General features: G+C 40.0%; 1 protein-coding gene across 3 annotated transcripts; it reads right to left on the reverse strand.

Annotated features, from left to right (window-relative positions):
• Window positions 1-2,397: 2,397 nt before the first annotated feature.
• LOC124134995 (fucolectin-1-like) lies at window positions 2,398-23,229 on the reverse strand. Of its 3 annotated transcripts, none has more exons than XM_048396076.1 (4): window positions 21,438-21,710; window positions 4,264-4,476; window positions 3,806-4,060; window positions 2,398-3,068 (listed from the first exon to the last, which is right to left on the reverse strand). In XM_048396076.1, exons 1-4 carry the CDS (start codon window positions 21,466-21,468, stop codon window positions 2,821-2,823), a joined length of 747 nt encoding a protein of 248 aa, XP_048252033.1. In that variant the 5' UTR covers window positions 21,469-21,710; the 3' UTR covers window positions 2,398-2,820. The 3 variants fall into 3 exon arrangements, with proteins under 3 accessions (XP_048252033.1, XP_048252032.1, XP_046356099.2); XM_048396075.1 differs by lacking the exons at window positions 2,398-3,068; window positions 3,806-4,060; window positions 4,264-4,476; window positions 21,438-21,710 and adding exons at window positions 16,899-17,641; window positions 18,682-18,936; window positions 19,122-19,334; window positions 23,072-23,229; XM_046500143.2 differs by lacking the exons at window positions 2,398-3,068; window positions 3,806-4,060; window positions 4,264-4,476 and adding exons at window positions 16,899-17,641; window positions 18,682-18,936; window positions 19,122-19,334.
• Window positions 23,230-23,811: the final 582 nt, after the last annotated feature.

A 23,811-nucleotide genomic window follows, 5' to 3' on the forward strand; every position in this document is an offset into this window, starting at 1 on the left:
AACGTCGCGTTCAAGATTATTGCACTTATACAGCGACTAAAGCTAAATTGGTTTTCTATACAAAGAAATGATACGTATTAATTGTATCGTCTAGTGATGTTTGGGTTTAGTTAATTGTGCAGTTTACACAGTTATTATGATATGTACTTCTCTGATGAATAGAGGGATACTAGTGGCTGGCATTTAGTTCACGACATGCATTCTACTTGTCTTATCTGAACACATCCATCATTACAACATGCGCTACCGTAAATTGGAGAGAGACACAAGGATAACCTGCAGCCTATAGACACGGGGTACGTATACACATTTATAAGGGTAAAGAAGATAAATCAAACCCTGTCAATTATAGAGGTATTACGCTAACATCTTGCCTCAGTAAGCTTTTTGAGAAGATTCTCCTAGAAAGATTAGAAACGTGGACATCCCGAAATGCTTGTAATTTTCCCGATATGTTGCAGTTTGGCTTTCGGAAGGAGCACAGTGCTGTTATGTCGCTATTTACCCTCATCGAATGTGTACAAAGTTATGTTAACAGGGGATCATGTATCTACACAGCATTTCTAGATAAGGAGAAAGCTTTTGATCGAATATGGCACTCGGGTCTCTTTGTAAAACTCTATCATCTTGGTATTAGAGGTAAAATGTGGTCTCTTTTACATCACTGTTATACTTCCATGTATGCGTGTGTTCAGTATAAGGGCGAACAATCTGATGCATTTGCTGTTAGACAAGATATAGGTCAGGGTAGAGCTATCTCAGCTTGGCTTTTTCTTGTGTACATAAATCACCTCATAACTGAGCTTCGGCAGTTAGATACAGGAATATGTATATATAATGTTAGTTTACCATGCGTGTTACTTGCTGATGATACTACTCTTATCAGTTACAGCCCTAAAGGTCTACAAACAGCCTTAGATACAGTTGTTAATTACGCATCGAAATGGCGATTAACTTATAATGCATCGAAAAGTAAAATTGTTGTGTTTCATAAAAAGATGCAATTATTGTGTACGCATGCTTATCACTTTGGGGACTATGACATACCTATGTTTGATAATGTAAAATATATATATATATATATATATATATATATATATATATATATATATATATATATATATATATATACACACACACAAATATATATATATATATGTGTGTGTGTGTGTGTGTGTGTGTGTGTGTGTGTGTGTGTGTGTGTGTGTGTGTGTGTATTTATGTTTGATTATTGTGTTATTTGATTATTTAATTACATAATCTTGATGTTTTGAGAATCTTCGGATTTATCTGGAGGAAATAAAGACATACATTCATTTATTCATCATTACAACATGCGCTACCGCATATTGGAGAGAGACACAAGGATAACCTTTACACAGACAATATATTTTTCAACAAATACATGAAATAAAACATTATTATTACATTTATATAACATTCAAAAATACCTGTCACATTGCAATTTCTCTTAACACTGTTCACCCACCTCACAATTATTGTCAAACCTAAAACAGCTTTTTTGTCACACAATGACTAATCGTAGAAGGACACAGATAATATGACTGAACTAATATCAACGGTGGTGGATCCAAAGGCGGGATTCACGGGGTGAAGACCCCACCCCCAATTGGCTTCCATGTGCGTGTGTTTGTAACGGGTGCCACTAGTGGGGAAGGATACGCTCACCTTTTCGCGAACACCTGGTATCATCACTATTTGATAGTGATACATAAACACATGCTCATGATATCGTCAGAATCGTAGTTTTAGCAGAGATTTCTATTGAATATGGAAAGGGGTTTGTCGCTTTTTATCATTTGAAAAAAATGCCGCCTCCTCTAAACATTAATGATCGATAATAAACATATATCCAATAACACACAAATACTATTTTTTATGTCACATTGACATTTATCGGAAATGAAAATACATACACATTATTAAAATATTTTTCTAATCAATTTACACCAGTTATACTTTATTATATAAAGAAAGGTAAATAATGTACGCGTTGGTGAGTATTAGCCTGTTTTATATTAAAATGGTGAACTCAATTAATGTCAGGGCTTACAGATACTGTACATGCAGAAGATTCTCATCTTCAAGTCCAGTTTACCAAAGACATTCTAAAAATGAAGGAAAGTTTATCCTGCAGGTTTTGTGGATAAAACAAGAGGGGCCTTTTCTGCAGAAACAAACACATACAAGGGTTTCACGTATGCAAGAGACCTGTGAAGACCCAGGGTAAAATAGGTCTTCAGCAACCCATGCTTGCCGTAAAAGGCGACTATGCTTGTCGTAAGAGGCGACTAACGGGATCGGGTTATCAGGCTCGCTGACTTGGTTGATGCATGTCATCGATCCCAATTGCATGGATCGATGCCCATGATGTTAATCACTGGATTGTCTGGTCCAGACTCGATTATTTACAGACCGCCGTCATATAGCTGGAATATTGCTGAGTGCGGCGTTAAACAACAAACCAACCATCCAACGTATGCAAGACTACGAATCAAGACTATGTGAACTTATGTACACCAAAAGTATACCATGTCCTCTGTAATTGCTGAACGATGGTAGTCAGTCGTGGATTATATTTAACAATGAATGCAGAATCTATTTTCGAATCAAAGGTCCTTTAGTTTTGTCCCTCTCATAGACATATGCCACAAAATGCAAGGAACAGAAAATCGGATGTCGAGTCGGTTTCCATTTTTTTTAACACGTTGACATCGCTGTATCCAAACTTTCCTCCTCGCTAAATACGCCTTTACGCTTACACATGGTAATTTTGTTTGATGAATTCGTTTGAATTTATTAAGGGCAAGGCACCCAACATGGTTCGTACTGATAACAGTTCCAGGAAGCATCGGCAACCGTCGGCCCAACCTCAGTGTCATGCACCAACTGACAGGTACCTTCCGTCAACTTAAAGTTGAAACCGGTGCATCGGATGTCCCTTTCACAGACTGATGCACATGTTGTTGGGTCGTTGACATGGGACAGAAGATCGTGAACTAAAACACTGCTGAACCGTTTTCCACGTTGCTGTGTTAGTGTTGAGCCTGCAAACACAAAGATATTCTTACACTCTTCCTTTCTGTGACGCGCTGTGAAAAGTATTTCAGTTAGATAAATTAGAGGGGAAAGCCAGACGTCAGCAGTTTCAGAAACCCACGAGCACGTGTACGGCGTTAACAAGCCAAGGCTCCTCATCAAGGAAAATCAAGGAAGCTCCCCGTGGATCACAGAATCCTGGCACAGCTCAGGGACATATGTATCTTTCTCAAAATCACAGCAAACATGTCACAAGAGACGCATTAACCAACCGTTATAGTTGCACATCCAGTTATAATTGTTTAAACGTCTACTGTGGTGCTGGACAAATATTTGCACGGGGTTTGAAAGAACTACAGAATTTCGTCATATTAATTATTTATGTTGAGTACATCAATTGAAACTCGTGGAGATTATGGATTTGCATTCGTGCCAAGTAAACTATGCTTATCACCAGATGAGATTAAATGGTTCAGCGGCTTGGGTAATTACGTGTCATCATACCAGGCGGTGTTGGACGCTGCTTATAACAGCAACTACGTGTTTGGCACATTTACGGCAAAATTACTGGTGTAAAACAACATTCACTCATTCCCCCAGTAATTACTAAAGGATGGAGTTTCTTTCTTTTCCTCATTTATTTCTTTAATGTTTCAAAATGAACCCTTTTTGTAAATAAAATACCCTTCCTTATTGCGAAACCATAACAAATATGATGTACATTACATAAACGGTCGTGACTTACATGAAGTGGAGTGCGTTTCTGTATCACCAAAGACTTGCACTTCGCAGAACTGTAGGACATCCACATAATTAATTCTGTTCTTCCCAGTGAGACGGAGATACCGACCACTCACAGGCCTCGTGCAGGTCACTGTGACCGTGACCCCGGGTGACGTCACACTGCCCGAGTAGAAGTAGCACTGTTTTGCGGGAGATAGCGGATTCAGAGTAGGATCTGTGTCGTACACGTCCACGGAGAAGTCGTGTAACCTCTCAGCTGAAGATAAATCATCCATGTATACAATGTATTAATATAAAACGGCAAGCATATGTTCATATATAATCTCACTACAATCTAAGACCTGGTATTATCGAACTAAAACCTTATTCAAAATACTTATGCCCACAATGCGTCAATACTGGGGAAACGCATCAATAGAATAACATTTCCTTGTCTTCCAAATGAAGAATGTAACTTACGACAGCAGTCCGACCTGGAGGACACCTTGATCTCTGTCACTAAGACCTGATACTGAAGGTCCACTTGCCACCAGTGATCAGAATCAGCGATGTTGATAGCGAAACAACTCCCATTCGACCAGTGTGTGTCATTCTTGCCGTCAACAGCATTAGAGCTTGCTTGTTCAAAGTTAGAACTTGCAGAAGTCGGTTTGTTCAGAGCATGGTTGCCATCTGAAAATTGAGTCAGTGAGTGACTGAGTTGGGCCTTACATTACAGTGAACACTACATAACATGAATGTTAGCATCGATTCTTCAACAGGCGCTAGGACCAAACTACATAGTCATAGGTTGTTTTTGGTGCAGAAAACCTTAAATTACATACTAACAAATGGTGTGTGTTTTTAATCGATAACAACAGAATATTCGGTCATTCGTCTGTTGAATGTTTTTTCATAACAAATTCAATGATAAAACTCATACCTAGTTACAGGAGACAGAGAGACACGCCCTAAAAACTCAATTATGAATATCAGTATCGGGAGTGGCCACCATTTGCGTTGATACAAGCGAGACAGGGGCGGCGCATTGGAGACATCAGGACCCACTTGCACAAAGCGATCTTAGCCTACGACTATTGTAAGCATATGTTAAAGCATGGTAGTTTCGACCATCTTACGATCGCTTTGTGCAATTGGGTCCTTATGATTGAAAACAGCCTGGGAGATTGTTCCAAATGTCAACCAAAGATTGGCCACCCTGAGCTAGCGTTACCGACTGGTTCTTGTCCTGTCGTAGGCGTCGATCCATCTCATCGCAGACATTTTCTGTGGGGGAGAGGTCTGGAGAAAAAGCAATGTTAAAGTGCCTCAGAATGTCTGTTACAAAACGTGTAACACGTGCAAAATGTGGGCGGGCATTATCCTGCCGCAACGTGACGTTACGTCCCTGCATTTGCACAAAGGGCAGAACATGATCTCGAACGATGTCGTCCCAGAAGGGTGTGCAATTCAAATTGCCAGTGTTAACATTGAGTTGTCTTCTCCCACGAGTTGTGATGTCATACCCCATACCATTACACTTCTGCTCCATTTCTGGTGTCCCCCGCCGTGATGTTGCTGGAATATTGCTAAAAGCGGCGTAAAAGCCCACTCACTCACTCACACTTTTACTCCCAAACTGACGAGGTTGAGGGACGCTAGCGTCGCTGAAACGTTCTCCTGGACGCCTGTAGACTCTTGCAAGACCATTAGAGCTGTCCAGATGAAACCTGGACTCATCTGTGAACAGTATACTGTCCCTGTCGTGCTTTTAAACATCTAATGGTATCTGCACCAAGTTAGGCGTGGGTGACGGTGACGTGGAAGCAAAACTGGACGTATCGCTGGACGTCGGGGCCCAATGTTGTGCTCCCTCAATCGGTTGCGTACGGTTCTGCCACTAATTAATATCAACCTATGAATTGTCTGAGCTGAAAATGTGTCAGTTTGGTATCGACTCTGTAGATGCACCAACCGAATATGGTTGTCGTGTTGACGTGACGTCACACTTTGACGACAGCCCCGTGGCAAGTCATGAGTGTCGCCCTGCTGCAGATAACATCACCAAAGAGGTGATGTTGTGTTTCGATGAACATTAAAATGTCTGACAAAGTAAATTTTCACAAGCCGTGACTTTGGCTAAAAGTTAAACAGTGTTTTTATGAGCGCCTCATAGCTAAACAATCATTGTGTGCTGTTCAATTGCGAAAACAAACGTGGGTCAGTATCACCCCCCAAACAATCTGGGAAACATTCAAATTATGCACCAGGCATAATCATGCACGTGCAAATTGTGAATCACGACCTGAAAGTCGAGGAGATGAATAATGTATTGAAAGATGAATCATTTTATTTATGAACAAATTATTTATTGAAGCACAGTTACCCTTCCCTGTTTTTATAAATTACAGAATACGGACTTAACTGTATTGTGGTGGCACAGTGTGCTATACCCTCGGTAGAAAAGGAAATAGTATTCATAAACCCATCCAATTGCTCAACGTCATGGCTACTTTTCAAAGGTCGTAACAATTCTTAAAGATCAAGTTATTCAAAAGTGGCGAGAATGTATTTTATCAAGTTCAAAAGGTTTATATTACCAACACTTTAAAGAATTACCAAAATTTGAAAATTTCCCAATACTTTCCAAAAATATATATTTTCCTATTGTATAATTTCGAACATCGAATCGTTTTCCCTTTGAAATCGTCCGATGGCGAGGGTTACACAGAGAAGACCGTGTCAGTACGCTATGCAATTCATCTGCTTATGAAGACCAGTTTCACTATCATTTTAGGTATGAAGCTCTTCTCCAACAACGACTTCTTTATATTCCAAAAAATTGTTATATCTGGCCAAATATGTGTAAATTACGTAAAACACTATCACCTAAAACATATCCAGTCTGAAAAATCTGTCCAGATTCATTGTACATTTGAGTACATTATCATAAAGTGTCTAAATCACTTAATAAAGCATTTTACCATCTGGATCTTCATTGAAAACGTATTACATATCACATGTTGTCTATAAATATACTCTTGTACCACCGTTGGTGGGTTTCCGGAGAAATAAACTGAAATGAACTGAGCTGAACTGATTAACCCTATAACGCTAAGGGTCTGGCTGAGCAAAACACGGTTATGCAAGCTGACGCATTCCCATTAAGTCATCAGTTTAATCACGTCCCTTCACCGGGTTGCCAGTTCTTTAGACAAGTGAGTACGAGTGTTGAAAAGCAGTGTTTCCACATACATTTTGAGCTAGTGAGCGTTTACACACATGTTATCATTCACATTGGGTATTGATAGTTTGTGTATCCAGTGTATTCTTACTCTCTTCCAGTCTACTTGGATTTGTAAACCAATGCGTGGACCTTTTTGAACATTATTGTACTTCTATGTTGTCAGGGGCACGGGTGGCCCAGTCGTCTAAGGCGCCGCGATTCGCTGTGCAGAGTTGCGTTCCTTGGGCATGCCAGAAACCTATGATTGTGGGTTCGAATCCAGGTTCGCCCCAATTATGTTTCTAGGTTTGTCAGCACCATACCCGTGCTCGTGGGTTTCATCGAAATGGTAAACGTCTGAGACCTGCATCACTTCGGGCTTTCCTCCCACATTAAGCTGACACGCCGTGATATAACTGGACTACTTTTAAAAGCGGCGTTAAACCAAACTCACTCACTCTATGTTGTCTTAGGTTTCAACTTCTAATCAGCATGTGTTCTGGCGTTGTTACAGTGACACAAGTTCCAATAAGCGAGATGTTGCAGCTATGTGCATTATGAAAAGATCTGTAAAAGCATAAGTGGACGCAAGCTGAAAAGCTGCATGACATTGTTAACATACTGTTGGGTTATCTAATCTTTTCATGCGTGTTTGCACGCAAGCAACTCAAATGGGATATGGTGTTTTACTTATCTAGAGCCCTGGACAAGTTTGAATACTTTAAGATTTAAGAACTTGTACAAATCCCCCTGTTCCGCTACGGCCTTGTCTTCCCAAGTCCTGCCCCGTTACTCTTTTGGTTGACATAAATAGTACGCATAAGTAACCGTTTACCATAAATACTATTTGAGTACTATACAAATATTATAACAAGGCAAAAAGTGAAGTTCAAAACATGACAAAAACAATATTTTCTCAGACAATCAACTTATCGAAATCAAACCTTGCACTGCATCTCTCCTATTGGTATAGAAACTGCACCCCCATTTGGAAATGAATATAAATAAAATAGTTTTCACGTTATAGGTCGCACAAATGTTGAATTAAAAAGTTCAAAACATGTAAAAAGTAATGTTTTCTCAGAAAATCCACATATCAAAATCAAACTTTGCACTGCATTTCTTCTATGACTGTGGAAACTGTTCGCTGAAATTGAAAAGAATCCATGAAGAAGCTTAAGTTATAGGTCTCACAAATGTTTAAGTAAAAAGAGCTAAGTAAAAAAATGAAAAATAGCTGCATCTTTTGTGAAAATTCCAATATTGAAATCAGATTTTGCACTGCACCACTCCTATTGGTATACGAAGTGTTCACCAAGTTTGAACAGAATCTATGCAGTCGCTTAGGTCGGGGGTGTAACAATTGATAACATGAATTGTGCACTCAAAATCTCAATACTATAAATGTAACGATTGCATTTATTTGATAGCGTTAAGATATGTTGTTATTTATGCGTTTATGGGATTACTAGTACAACACGATTAAATGAATCGAAATGCCTAAATGCTAGTTTTAAACAAATTTAAATTAAAGAAATGAAACTCTGTGAGATCAACCAGAGTACTTATGAAATATGTTTTCCTACCTGCTGCAGTTGATTCAAGTACAATCCAGGTCATACAGAGACTCCAACAATAGGACACATCCATATCTCGTCTTTTGTTACACACCAGGGACAAGCAACAATGACTATGTTCCCTTTTTACTGCTATTTACTTCCTATTCACTGTAGTTCATTGGTCAGTTCAATAGTAACATTCCGTAAGATCCACTTGTGTTAACCACTGATCCCAAATATATGGAACAAACACATAGAGTTTCTGAATGTAAGTTTTTTGCTAAACATCGTCAATGAATCGCCCACTACCACTGACTTGTGTGATTGTGTTTCGTCAAGTTCTGATGGCATGGGGCGCTGCTTATTCCATCAACCAATGATTTACTGCAAGAAGCTGTAAACTATTTCAATAAACTAACTTGTCTCCAACACAGATAGGGACATCTATCGACCAATTGCCTACACAAATGTGTAACCGACAATTCTAAAATACTTCGACCTCTTTCGATCTTTGTGACCCCTGGCATGAATGTGTCCGGCACGTGTGTGACCAGTTTGTACTGAGAACCGTTTCTTGGCAAGAATCCAAGAAACATGAACCACTAGAACGAGAATACACAGTAAGATGTCAATCAACCAATCAACATGCTTATTATATACATACAGCAATGTATAAGCTGAGAGGCTGTACAATCAAATTACTTTGTACCTGACATTCCATGATACATACACATTGATAACGTTCATCAAAGAAACAAATTAATTTACAATTGGATGAACAAAATATAACCCTTTTACCAATATTTTTCTCAAGTAAATATATATATTTAGTACATACCAATAAAAATTGATATTCATCCTCTACTGAATTTGAATGACATTGCGTACATAATCTCTATGTTCTTGGTATAGCATTGTGCCTCACTTGTTAAATAATTAATCGACCGTGAAGATCCGGGGTAGAATAGGTCCTCAGCAACCCATGCTTGCCGTAAAAGGCGACTGTGCTTGTCGTAAGAGGCAACTGATGGAATCAGGTGGTCAGACTCGCTGACTTGGTTGATGCATGTCATCGATCTCAATTGCGTGGATCGATGCTCGTGACATCAATCATTGGATTGTCTGGTCCAGATTCGATTATTTTACAGACCGCCGTCATATAGCTGGAATATTGCGGCATTAAACAACAAACAAACAAACAAAATAATTAATCTGTGTTAACTACATCTGAAATGTGACGGCGATGTACTAAACTTTCTCGGGTTCACATTCATTACATAGCTTTTCAAGATTGATTTGTATAATTTATAAACTAGTGGGCAAAAGAAAGTATACACTCATGTTTGATGGTCAATTGAATGAAAACAACGAAGAGAATGTTATTCAATGATGGTGTATTCGCTAATAGTGTCAATGGGATAGTCCATGCACAATTTCAGTGCGAAACTGAAAACAGGTGACGTGTACATGACGTTTACATGAACATGGGGGTAGGCAGATCACAGTTCACAGGAATGATGAGAGTCAACCAGGTACTGTCTTGATAGGTTTGTGGTCTTCAACGGATACCTGGTACGCTCAGTATGACCACAGTGAGCACCAATACACGCCCAGACTCGCCGCCTCATTGATGTTGTCAGCCGCCTGATGACGTAATCGGGAATCCGATTCCATTCAGTTCTTACAGCGTCGGCAAGCTGTAGCTGGTTTGCTGGTGGGTGTGGACGTCTTCGGATCTGACGCTTCAGATGATCCCACAAGTGTTCAACTGGGTTCAAGTCAGTTGAGAGTGCTGGCCACGGAAGAACGTTGACGTTGTTCGTATTCAAGAAGCCATGGACGAGCCTTGTGTGGTCTAGCGTTGTCATGATGCAGGAGTGTTCCCTGTTGCTGTTGGCGAAGGAATGGAAGCACCACGGGTTGAAGCGTTGAGGTCAACACGGATGAGGACAAGTCTCGTCTGTCGGTTGCCACAAATTCCACCCTAAACCATCACACAACCTCAACCATGGGGATGAACTTCTTGAATGCAACCTGGCACCAAACGTTCCCCCTTGCGACGGTATGCTCGAGCTCTACCATCATTGCGAAACAGCTGAAACCTGCTTTCTTCAGAAAAAAGCACTCTCTGCCAATCACAGACATGCCAACGTCCTACTGTCCTACGATTTCACGTACGATTTTACAGTTTGATAGATATTACATAGCAATTTTCCTATTTTCAAATGGGGCGGTCGGGTAGCCTAGTGGTTAAAGCGTCCGCTCGTCACGCCGAAGACCCGGGTTCGAATCCCGACATGGGTACAATGTGTGAAGCCTATTTCTGGTGTCCCCCGCCGTGATATTGCTGGAATATTGCTAAAAGCGGCGTAAAACCAAACTCACTCACTCACTATTTTCAACTTATCCTTTGATACTCATTGGTGACCCTGTGTTACTGTTTATGACGCGAGTCCCATCCCTTGGCAAGAATCGAAATTGAAACATTAACCCTGGAAGCGAGAATACACAGAAGTCATTAATAAATAAATAAACTGAGCTTCATTTCAGATCAAGACATCTATCGATCCAGTGTCACAAATTAGTTATCGACAAATCTACCATAGACAATATATTTTATTGATGACTTCTTTGTTCTATGGTCAACCAAGACTGAAGTAAGACAGCACAATGCAGGCTTATATGCATCTTATAAGGATTAACAAACACAGCATGGAGGTATCCGTGACAGGGTTTAACAAAACATCAAAGGATAATGGTTAATTGACAGAGTAACCCCGGAGAGAAACCAACTGTACTTGACAATAATAATAGTCGATTGATAACAACACGAACCCAACTGTACTTGACGGGGTACATATATACAGTGCTGATAGGATTAATTAGACAGCTGGAATGTGCTATTGTTTTATCAACAGAAACGCCAATAAAAGTGTTGAGAACATATACAGCACCGATATTGTGATGAGGACCGTACCAGTGCGAATTGAACTGTGGGTAAAACACTTTTATTATCCCAAATACAAGCAACATTAAGATATTTATCATATTCGAAAAATGTTGCGACATATATACCATCTCACAGTAAAGGTTATCTAAATTTTATTCTTGAAGGACAGCAAAGATTTATTTAGAAAAGCTACAATCGGTTCATAGTTTCAAATCGGCCTGGCAGATTTCGAAACGTTGTTAAAATGCAAACTATCTTCTGATCTCACTTGGTCGTGATTTTTGAAAAAAACGATTTACTTCAGCATGTTCCGAGTCGACAACTGTGTTTTTATGCAATATAATTACCTCATTATTTCCCCTTGACTGTACATAATAACAGATGACATTGTATGACAATTGTCGGGGTACTGACATTAGTCTGTGCTTTACACATTCTGTGAAATAAATATGTTTAAAACATCTTACAGGTCCAGAAGAACAACGACCAAGATTTTATTCCGAAATTCAGTAACACCAGAAACGCCCCAAGACCTACTGTGTACCATCTCATAATTTCGGGCTGTATAATAGTGGCGTTTACTGGCAGTGAACATCAGCATTACTTCATTAACACGTTCGTGTGTGCCTGCTTGTACAAGTGTGGTTTCCTGGAGCTGACCGACTGCTCTGGCAACTGCGTGTGACTATCAAGGCCAAACGTCGGGGAAAACTAACGTTGTGTTGTTCCACCAGGACAGTGTACATGTGCACAAGTCTGTTGTCTTCGTGGCTGCAGTGCATGGCCGTGGTTTTGAATTCATCGAACACCCTCCGTCTGGCAAGCATTTTGCAAAATTTGATGACGTCATTTCTGCTGTGTAGGATCCTTTACACCACTAGAGGGAACACCAGTGGGACCCAGGCGCTCCAGCATTGTTGACAGAAGTGAGGTGAACTGGGAGGGGATTATGTTGAAACATAATTAGAAACCAACTCCATCAACGCATTCCAGCATAGTTAGGCTCTCCACCCTTCAGCCACTTCGTCTTTTTGAAACGAATCTTCTGCCGCAGTGCCCTGACCCGAACTTGAACGTAGAATGCAGCTATACTGAGGAAGACATAGATGAAATTCAAAGCTACTCTCTACAAGAATCAAATAGCACAAATTCTCTTTATAGAAATGTGACCTTAGGTCGACCGTAACGAAAGCCTGAGCCTGAAATAGTTATAGTGAAATTATGTAATACTTATTAATGCGTCAAAACTCTTTCTACAATCATAGGAAATCTTAAAGTCCAAGTTCGATTCCGAATGTATCCTAATAATGTATTTATTAATCATTATCCATACTATAATACCAGATGTTCGTCGACCGCCCCGTTGGTAAGTTGTTTAGCGCGTCTGCCCGGCGTGCGGGGGTTGGATATTTAATCCCCGACTGCGTCATACCAAAATACGTTAAAAGTTGGTACTTGTTGTTACCCTGCCTGCCTGGTGTATCTAGGTTTAACTTCGCCATGGTATAGAGGCCTAGCACTCTAAAAGTCCTGACAAGTACAAGCACACACACACACACATTAAATTAGAGGTAGTAACAAGGACAGCAATTTTAAATTCCTGACGAACTGTACGATATGAACTTGCTTCTGTGTAGATGTGATTGTGTAGAACTGTACGATATGAACTTGCTTCTGTGTAGATGTGATTGTGTAGAACTGTACGATATGAACTTGCTTCTGTGTAGATGTGATTGTGTAGAACTGTACGATATGAACTTGCTTCTGTGTAGATGTTATTGTGTAGAACTGTACGTCGATATGAACTTGCTTCTGTGTAGATGTGATGTTGTAGAACTGTACGATATGAACTTGCTTCTGTGTAGATGTGATTGTGTAGAACTGTACGATATGAACTTGCTTCTGTGTAGATGTGATTGTGTAGAACTGTACGATATGAACTTGCTTCTGTGTAGATGTGATTGTGTAGAACTGTACGATATGAACTTGCTTCTGTGTAGATGTGATTGTGTAGAACTGTACGATATGACCTTGCTTCTGTGTAGATGTGATGTTGTAGAACTGTACGATATGACCTTGCTTCTGTGTAGATGTGATGTTGTAGAACTGTACGGTATGACCTTGCTTCTGTGTAGATGTGATGTTGTAGAACTGTACGATATGACCTTGCTTCTGTGTAGATGTGATGTTGTAGAACTGTACGGTATGACCTTGCTTCTGTGTAGATGTGATTGTGTGGGAAACTAGGAGTACTGTCGTCATCAATCAGATCCATCTTATCTCCACGGACATTTTGTATGCACGATCTCTTTCGAAGGTGTTATCCGGGAAAACCTTATTGTTATTGAACAGTTGTTTGCCAGCTCTGCTTGGCATTGTTTTAAATAGACCTTAATATCTTTATGACGGCGTCGGCCTCTGTCTCAGCTCTATAGCCGTAACGCTGGGAAAGAGCAGCATGTAGGTTATATCATGGAGGATACATCTGAGGGAGGGTTGTGCCGCGCCACAGGACGAGACCAGTAGAAGTGAGCGCGGGGTTGTGTACAAGATGGCCGTTGTATAATGGCCGCCAGGAGAGGCAGAGACACCACTTGAATATGACTACATATGTAATGGATTACGATACCTATCGACGCCAACTATTCACAAATAGGTCATGGAGACAAAGGCTATAGATATCATACGAACAGGAACAATTTATGAATTCATTATTGCTTCCTTTTATTGAGAAGGATCCCCTGAGAAAACACAAAACGTTGAGCAACAAAGATTCACCCAGTAGAGTAGGAGATGTGTTAATATACATACATAGTATATGATCCGATATGCTGGAACCCATTGATAAACTATTCTACCGAATTTAGCTCACGCAATTTGGGATATCAAGTTACGTTTTATATCTAAAATTTTACAAATTCGATTTTATACAACAGAATACATTATTTGACAATTTTTCGATATTAATAAGTATTTCATGATATCAAAAAATCAAATTTGTGACATAAATTTATTCATTGGTATCAATAAATGAATTATTGAGATATATTTTGATATTAAATAAGGAAAAGAAAGTAAAAATGCGTTTTATATGTTGTTCTTTTTAGAGTTGTATTGAGTAACGCGATTGCATCACGATTAGGTTGTTAATTGCTAGACTGTTTCAGTTCAATGAAAGACTGTTTAAAACATGGCAACAATGTCCACCACCCCCACCACCACCAAAAAAAAGAAGAAAAAAAAGGAGACATGAGCGTTTGTATGCTCAACTTGCTTTACAGGAACAACTGTTGTAGTTTAGTTACAAGAAATGTATTCAGATAATATCATCATTGGATGAGAAAGGTCTGTTGCGAACTACCTCAGTAAATTGGTCACAATGACAGCGCGTCGTAATACATTACATCAAGTACAAGACGTCAAAATGGTCGACATCATAAAGGTGAAGGGGGAGATGTCCGAAATTGTTAATCAACCTGTGGCGGTTACACGTGTTCGTCATCATAGATCAGTTGGCCGATCATTGAAACGTGAAAGTAATTTAAAAGATGTGTCAAATAGATACTAAGGTAAATTCATAGATTGCTGTAGACTGTAACTGTCAGTGAAGACACGGATCGAGTCGACAGACTACTGTGGATGTGCATTTCTACGTTTTGTTCACTGGGGTCGGTCGTAGCGAGATATTCGTGAAGGATTATACAGTCAAACTCTCTGGCTACACAATCCCATTTAGAAAGTGGTCAAATGTAACAAATGTTATATTTGGGATAACACTTTCTTAGTAGAGTACAAATTCTAGTTCCTTTTGGGTTGAGTCCCGTCCGGGATTCGAACCTACACTTGCCAAAGTGAGGCACCTAATCGCCAGCACACAAAATCAGCGATCTAACCCACTCAGCCACCGAGGCTTCCACAAAAATGAAAGTCCGACAACTGGTAGTCTAGATAGGTGCCTAATCGCCAGCACACAAAGTACGTTCCTTCGGTTGCAATCAATATGACGGAAGAAAGTCAGCCCACATTTAGGAATTGATTATCAGAACAAACGAAACAACCTAACGAAACTAGGCGATCGCCATATATGACGGAGGGAATGTGGGCCCACATTTTAGAAAATGGTTATCAGCACTAAACCAATCTAAGAAGATGTACGGATGGAAAGATAGATATATAATGCATTCAAACATTTAATTAAGAATATGGTTTACCTTAGGGGTAATCTGGGCATTTAATAGCTGGATCAACAACGTACAGCATGGCTGACGCCGTCTCGCAAATGCGAAAACGGAGATAGCTCCCGTTTGAAATTAGAGTGACCTCCCTTCCCCACTATGAACCACTGATAATGCGGTCTCGTCCCCTCCTTTATAAAACAACTCATATCTGGATTTACGCTATTTAACTTGCATCTCTTGTGTCTAGAAATATGTTAAGTCATTACCCTCACCATATCCCATTTCTCCCAGAGTATCCCTAAATCCACGTGTTTGGATTTTATCATCGCAGAGCGCCATTTTCAGGATAAGTCGGCGGGGTTTACGTGTGCTCGATATAGAGAATCTACTGTGTGCACGGTCTATGTCTCTGTTACCTCATATGTAGGATTCTCATTTCTGGCTCTATTAAAAATGTCTAGTATGTCTTCTTTGCACATCTTATAAGGTTCGTCTTTTCCCTCAAATATTTCACTCTTTTTGGCAAATATATTGCCTTATCGTGTAATCTCATTCAGTCCTCTGTAATTGTTTGACTATGGTAGTCAGTCGTGCGTTATATCTAACAATGAATGCAAAATCTATTTTGGAAACCAAGGTCCTTTAGTTTTGTCTTGATCTATCTCATTGACATGCCACAAAATGCAAGGAACACAAAATGGCATGTCCAGTCGGTTTCCATTTCCTTTCAACACGTTGACATCGCTGTATCCAAACAGTCCTCCTAGCTCAATAGGCCTTTTGCTTACACTTGGTACTTTTGTTTGATGAACTAGTTTGTTTTTACAACATGTTACATAATTCGCAATATTTAAAGATGACCCAATATTTAAAGATGACCAGCCTGTACCTCCTTAACTTGCTGTTGGATAGATTGGAATCCCTTAATGAATGCGTGAACATATTTTTACATTTGGACTGAAGTTTATGTACAGTCGATTCATTACATTTATTGTGTTTACTATTTCAAAGGTTTGTTTTATTTAACCCAGCCAACATTTTGACCAGAAAGATTGATATTGCTGCCAAAGCATGTTTAATGATGACATTTTTTGAGTTATCAATATAGGTCTTGTAATCAAATATATTTTCTATTATTGTTACTAATAGTTCTGCCTGACATGACCAGTTATGTGTTTTTATGCCTTGTGCTGAGAACACTGTTTTAAAGACACTGTTTCTTTTATTGTGCTTTCCAAAGATAACTACATTAATCACAACCAATTTGTATTTTACACCAATCCTCTCCTCCCATTGCTTACACTTCCTTCCTCAGTATATGACATTATATGGCGGGGAACAATTGATGCACTGCAGCAACCACTACTTGTGCACTGTAAACAAAGGGAAATGGCTGGCGCTGCTCAACTGTTGCGTCACAGCTACAGCTGTGCACGAAGCCGGGACTTCGATACGCGTTGGTGGTGGGACCAGGGAAATTGTTTGTTCATTTCTAGATAACAATGAAATCATATGACATTTTTGTGATGTACTTATAGGACTATGGATCCTGTTAAAAAGTTTGATTTCAATAGATCTTCCTTTAGTCAAAATACTGATTTTGTACTATTTATTTCACCCACGTGTTCATGGTGCATTTACTGTGTAACTCATTCGAGGCTAACAACAGTGTATGACACATGCATGGTGTGGATTTATGCAGGGCAAGGCACCCAACATGGTTCGTACTGATAACAGTTCCAGGAAGCATCGGCAACCGTCGGCCCAATCTCGGTGTCACGCACCAACTGACAGGTACCTTCCGTCAGCTTAAAGTTGAAACCCGTGCATCGGATGTCCCTTTCACAGACTGATGCACATGCTGCTGGGTCGTTGACATGGGACTGAAGATCGTGAACTAAAACACTGCTGAACCGTTTTCCACGTTGCTGTGTTAGTGTTGAGCCTGCAAACACAAAGATATTCTTACTCTCTTCCTTTCTGTGACCGCTGTGAAAAGTATTTCAGTTAAATTGGGGGGAGCCCGAAGTCCGCAGTTTTAGTTGTTTAAGACTGTGCTGAAACCCACGAGCACGTATTCAGTGGTGATAAGCCAAAGTCCCCCATCAGGGCAAATCAGAGATGCTCCCTGTGGATCACAGAATCCTGGCACGCCCCATCTCTCTCAAAATCACAGCAAACATGTTACAAGCGACCGCATAACGAACCAATATGGTTCCACATCCAGTGATACTTGTTTAAACGTCTACTGTGCTTCTGGACAAACATTTGCATGGGGTTTGAAAGAACTGCAGGATATCGTCATATTAATTATTTAAGTTGAATATATCACTTGAAACTAACGAGTCTATGCATAGTCTAATCAAAATCGCGCCCCGAAATCGAAATCCGGCTCGTAAACTTTCATACAGATTTCGGTCGATTGCAGGATTTGAAAAGCATATGCACCGCCAACTCATTGTCAACAGATATTTTCTAAATCTTTTCATGTTTTTAATGAAGTTGCTCACATGATTTGATGCACTTCGCGATGTAAGACTCGTTTTATCACAATATATAGATCTTGATTATCGATCAGATCGTCTTGACTGGGCGCCGCAGTTTTGGTTGAACCAAATACAAGTGATACGAGAGGTGGAATCTCATTGGTTCATAGAAGAGGCATAGAAGGGACATAACTCGTAATAGCCACTGGTGGCGCTACGATCGAGCCCAGAATTCCAGCCTAGTTGGCAAGGGTGGAAACTGGACTTTTAAAGTCAGTTAACTCTCTTGCCTCGGGAAGGTGCACATTTACATGCCGCGGCCAAATTACTGGTGTAAAACAACATTCACTCATTCACAACATTACTAAAGGATGGAGTTTCTTTTCCTCATTTATTTCTTTAATTCTTTAAAATGAACCCTTTTTGTAAATAAAATACCCTTCATTATTGCGAAACCATAACAAATATGATGTACATTACATAAACGGTCGTGACTTACATGAAGTGGAGTGCGTTTCTGTAGCACCAAAGACTTGCACTTCGCAGAACTGTAGGACATCCACATCATTAATTCTGTTCTTCCCAGTGAGACGGAGATACCGACCACTCACAGGCCTCGTGCAGGTCACTGTGACCGTGACCCCGGGTGACGTCACACTGCCCGAGTAGAAGTAGCACTGTTTTGCGGGAGATAGCGGATTCAGAGTAGGATCTGTGTCGTACACGTCCACGGAGAAGTCGTGTAACCTCTCAGCTGAAGATAAATCTTCAATATGTACAATCTATTAGAATAATCATGTAATCATATGTTCACTTTTATTCTTACTACCAGCGACCGTTTGGATAAGCATGGAGCTACTACAGATGTGAATTACAACACTATACAAGTCTAGGTATTTTGTGACCAAAGAAATGATTCAACAAACGAACATAACTTACGACAGCAGTCCGACCTGGAGGACACCTTGATCTCTGTCACTAAGACCTGATACTGAAGGTCCACTTGCCACCAGTGATCAGGATCAGAGAAGTCGACAGAGAAACAACTTTGAGAGCCCCAGTGAGTGTCATTCTTGCCGTCAACAGCAGTAGAGCTTGCAAATCCAAGCATAGAACTTGCAGAAGTCGGTTTGTTCAGAGCAGGGTTGCCATCTGAAAATTGAGTGAGTCAGTGACTGAGTTGGGCCTTACATTACAGTGAAGACTTCATTACCTGAATGTTAGCATCGATTCTTCAACAGGCGCTTGGACAAAACAACATGGTCATAGGTTGTTCTTGGTGCAGGAGATTTTCCCGATGCAGAAAATATTTAATTGCATACTAACAAATGGTGTGTGTTTTTGAACGATAAGAACAGAATATTTGGTCATTCATCACTTGGGCCTTGATACTCAGCTGTACTAGCAGAAGATGTTTTTGCAAAGTATGGTTAACATCTGAAACATTGAATCGTTTGATCTTACAGTAAACACTCAACTTTTAGCTTCATCATGACTTTTCCCTGTGGGATTCAGGGCAAGAATTGGCCACCATAAACCTATGCTTATTGTAAGAGGAGAAATTGGACGCTATTAGAAACCTTGCAAACCATCTAACATCTCAATGAAACACCTAAAGGCATGTGTATCCATATTGGGCTTCCTAAACTGGCACCAACAAGTTTCCTCTTTACACATTCTCAAGCATTATGCTAGTATGAAATCATTATTACAACCAGACAAATATGTAACTATATTACAAGACAATTTTCTATTGAGAGCTCTTTGTAAAATTAGAATATCTCTCCATAACGTCCATGTCAATAAATGTCATAAAACCAAGGATAGTGATTTAAAATATTTAAAATATAGGTCTTTATTGTTGTTGCATTTTGTGTTTAAAAGGTCGCCTTCTGCCTAAGCGATTTTGGCTTACCTGTCACTCTTTGGGACTCATGGGTGTGAGTCTGGTAGGGCAGGCTTTAACATGTTGTAGCAGTGTGTCGAAGAACATGATTCTGGTTGTCTTAGTAATCTTATCCAATATGAAATAACTCTTGTTGTATAATGTATATGTAATGGATATTCGCCACATTCAGGGAGAATAGACTTGTTTGGTGAACGGTAGTCTGCACCTTGGACAAATCTACGGAATTTTCAATATACTCTTTATATGTTGTATCGATATCCATTTTTTCTGTAAATGAATAACGTCAACTGCGAAATGGCGACATCATCGGCAAATAAAAACATGGACGTCACCAATGAAAACTCCTCTGTACTCACTGTTTACAAGTTGCCAAGATTCTTGGAAGTTGTCCGTGTTAAGGTGAGGTGATATGAAATGGAGTTTAATGTCGTCGTCCAAGATTATTGCACCTATATAGCGACCTGCCTTCCTATACTAGTCCGGACGGATGCCAATTTATAGTGTTAGTCCACCGAGGTACCATGCCGCTGTTTAACATTAATACCCCTCTCAGACACAGTATACGGATTCCGAGCGGACAATTCCTTGTATTAGCTCCTTAATTGCCGAGCGCCAGACAGGGTAACAACAAGTACCATCTTTTAACGTATTTTGGTATGACCCCAGACTTTCCCTCTCCGGGCGGACGCTCTTCCACAAGATCATGGAGGCGGTTGATTATTTCATTGAAAAGTTAAATGGTAATAATATTGAACAAGATTCTTTAATTGCAGCAGTGGGTAGGCCGTCACCACAGGGGGACTTGCCGCTCTTCATATTGTTTACTGCATTTCGAATTTAATCGTTTGTTATTTCCCAAACCAAAATGGATTTCTGCACTGATCACAATTAGCAATATCATGGTTCAATTAATTATCAAAAGGAGAATCGCTATTCCTTTCACGATTAAGGAGATCATTGAAATATTCAAACCAGTTATCTGTTGTGATATTACAGTGTATATTTACAGAATCGCAATAGTTCTTTATTATTTTTCAAAAGTGTTTGCAAATTTTGCTCCAAGCATCTGTGAAGTTGCCTTTCTACAGAGGTCACCAAAACTATTTTCAAGTTAGGACCCCACCCTAGAGATTATTTATACTGACCCAGCCACATTTGAATGGCACGAACAGCATAACTGACACAATCGACTAGAACCAATTGCAGAACCATAGTCCGAACACAGCCACACTGTTGCAAGATCATGATAACTTTCAAATGGAGGAGTAGAGCGAAAATGTCTACAACATGTGACCACACGAGAGATGGACTAGAGACGTGAAAAAGGTTACTGAGGAAATACTTACCAGCATTTAAACTGATGAAAAAGCACACCATCCTTAGCAAGACAGGTATAGCGAGAGCGAGACCTAGGTATTAAACAGGTCAAACACCAGAAACATGTGTCGATCCCATGAGGAAGGACACTGCATCTCTGTACAACAGTGGCGCCACCAGCGGCAACAGTTGTGGGTCGAGCCAGTGCAGCAGGCTCAAATCCATCCATTAACAATTCAGAAAGAAAACGTACAGCTTTCAGGATAACAACGTCTGATTTACAGCATGTAGACGTTTCGATGTAGATTACCACACCCTTATCAATCTGGAGTGACTGCAGCCAGGTGATGAGAGGTGTATGTGCATGATATGTTGTCATATGAAGCAGATTAACATTGAATCCCAAGATAAAACACGTCCTTACAGAGCTGGTGTTGCAGTCGATTGTCTGAGACAGCATGGTGTCACCACATTGACAAGTCGAGATGACACCCCCTGTGGGGTTGGATAGCCAAGTGGTAAAAGCGTTTGCTAGTCACGCCTTAGTCCCGGGTTTGATTGCCCAGAAAGGTACAATGTGAGAAGCTCTTTTCTGGTGTCCTCCACCGTGATATTGCTGGAATATTGCCAAAAGTGGCGCAAAACCATAATCACTCACTCACCGACTGAACTCCTTTTGAATCTTCTGGGCCGAAAGGTTCGGAACCGACCTCAGCGTTCCCTGAATTTGCAACAGCCTGGCCAGGCCTCACGGAAGGCATGGCGAAGGATACCATGGGAGACAATCTGGTGTTTGATTACCAGTCTGTCCAGAAGCTGGAAACTGCCTTCATCGATTCTCACGGGGCATGAACCAGATATTGACTTTACTATCAAAATTGAATTCCACGACGTCATTACTCTACCTATCATTTATGAAATTATTTGGCGTTCCCTTAAATATAGATACAAGTATATTTAATCAGTATCGGTATATATAGTATACGAAGTGTTTTTCCTGGCATGTTTGTTGTTTTCTGTTGTAAAGTTTGCCTTGTCTGTCAGTCTATATTATTCATTATCTATAAATATATTCATCAAGTTCAAATTATCAATACTCAAATTATCACATACACAAGCCTTTCTGTTGCTAATTCACAATGAGTAACCTTGACCTTTAATTTCATGTAATCATATGCAAAAGTATTTCTAACATAAAACCAAAAGTCAATTAAACTTCACAGGATGCCCATGCAAGCAATATGCCTCAATCAGGGCTCTTCGACGTTTGCGATCGTTTGAAAGAGCAACAAGGACAGTTCGCCTTGCGGCCACAGAATAAACTCTTAATATGTCTATTGTAATAATGCTGAAATTGCTATCATCTATCGCTTGATGTTACTATGGCACAATTTTGGGTTGGGGCGGAGATTTTAACGAAACAAACGAAATTAACAGCCACAATAACTACATCGTTGCGTGGCGTTTCTAAGGAAGATATTTAGGCTCACAATAAAAACTATATCTGGTTTTGCATCTGAAGCTGACAAACATGCAACCCAAATCGCCGAATATCAAATATCGGCCCCTAATAGTCACTTTAGTCCCAACACAACAGCCAAATGATAGATCACATAGAGTAACATTGTAATACAAAAAGACTTCAAAACAAATTTAAACTTACCTGTCCCTGTTGTTTCTTGTATACGTAGGACAGTCACGCAAACCAAAATACATATCGCCACTCTACCTCTCATGACACGAGGGCCAGCAGTAAAATGTAAGGTTAAGTGAAGTTTACGCAGATTGGTTACCTCTTGTTATGCGCACCACACACCCAGATGGCTTAACTGTGACCCTGTCTGTACAAATGCCATGTCTGAAGTGGGAAGTTTCGAAACAACAACAAATCGTATTCAAGTCAACAATCTATTATTTAAGGAATGCCATTTAATCAAACAGAGCATTTTGTGTACAATGGAGAGGGCAATGATCCATGATGGCGGAACTTTTGACCACGTTCCTAGGGTGCATTTTTCTTCACAGTGACAGAAAATTGGTCAACTCAACATGTTTGTTCTCACAACGTCTGGAGGAATATATTTTTTCAATTAATACGTTTAACATGGTTCCCCCTTGTACTGAATAAGACCCCCCCCCCCCCCCCCCCTATCCTGATATTCTAACATGATACTGAGTTTATATTAGTTGGTGATGACAACACAATTGTATGTCAACACATATCTACGATCAGACAACTGACACTATGACTCACGTTTATATAGGCTATCTGTGAGACATGCGCCTGTCATATGATATAACTGATTTTGCTGTGCCTATATTCATCTCCAGTGTAGGGTGTTGTAATGCTCGACGAGGTAAGTGTATATCGTATGCTATATATTTTAAAACATGTATAAATAC

This window comes from Haliotis rufescens, unplaced genomic scaffold (genome assembly GCF_023055435.1).
Source record: "Haliotis rufescens isolate VD_foot unplaced genomic scaffold, xgHalRufe1.0.p SCAF_15, whole genome shotgun sequence".
Classification (NCBI taxonomy): domain Eukaryota; kingdom Metazoa; phylum Mollusca; class Gastropoda; order Lepetellida; family Haliotidae; genus Haliotis; species Haliotis rufescens.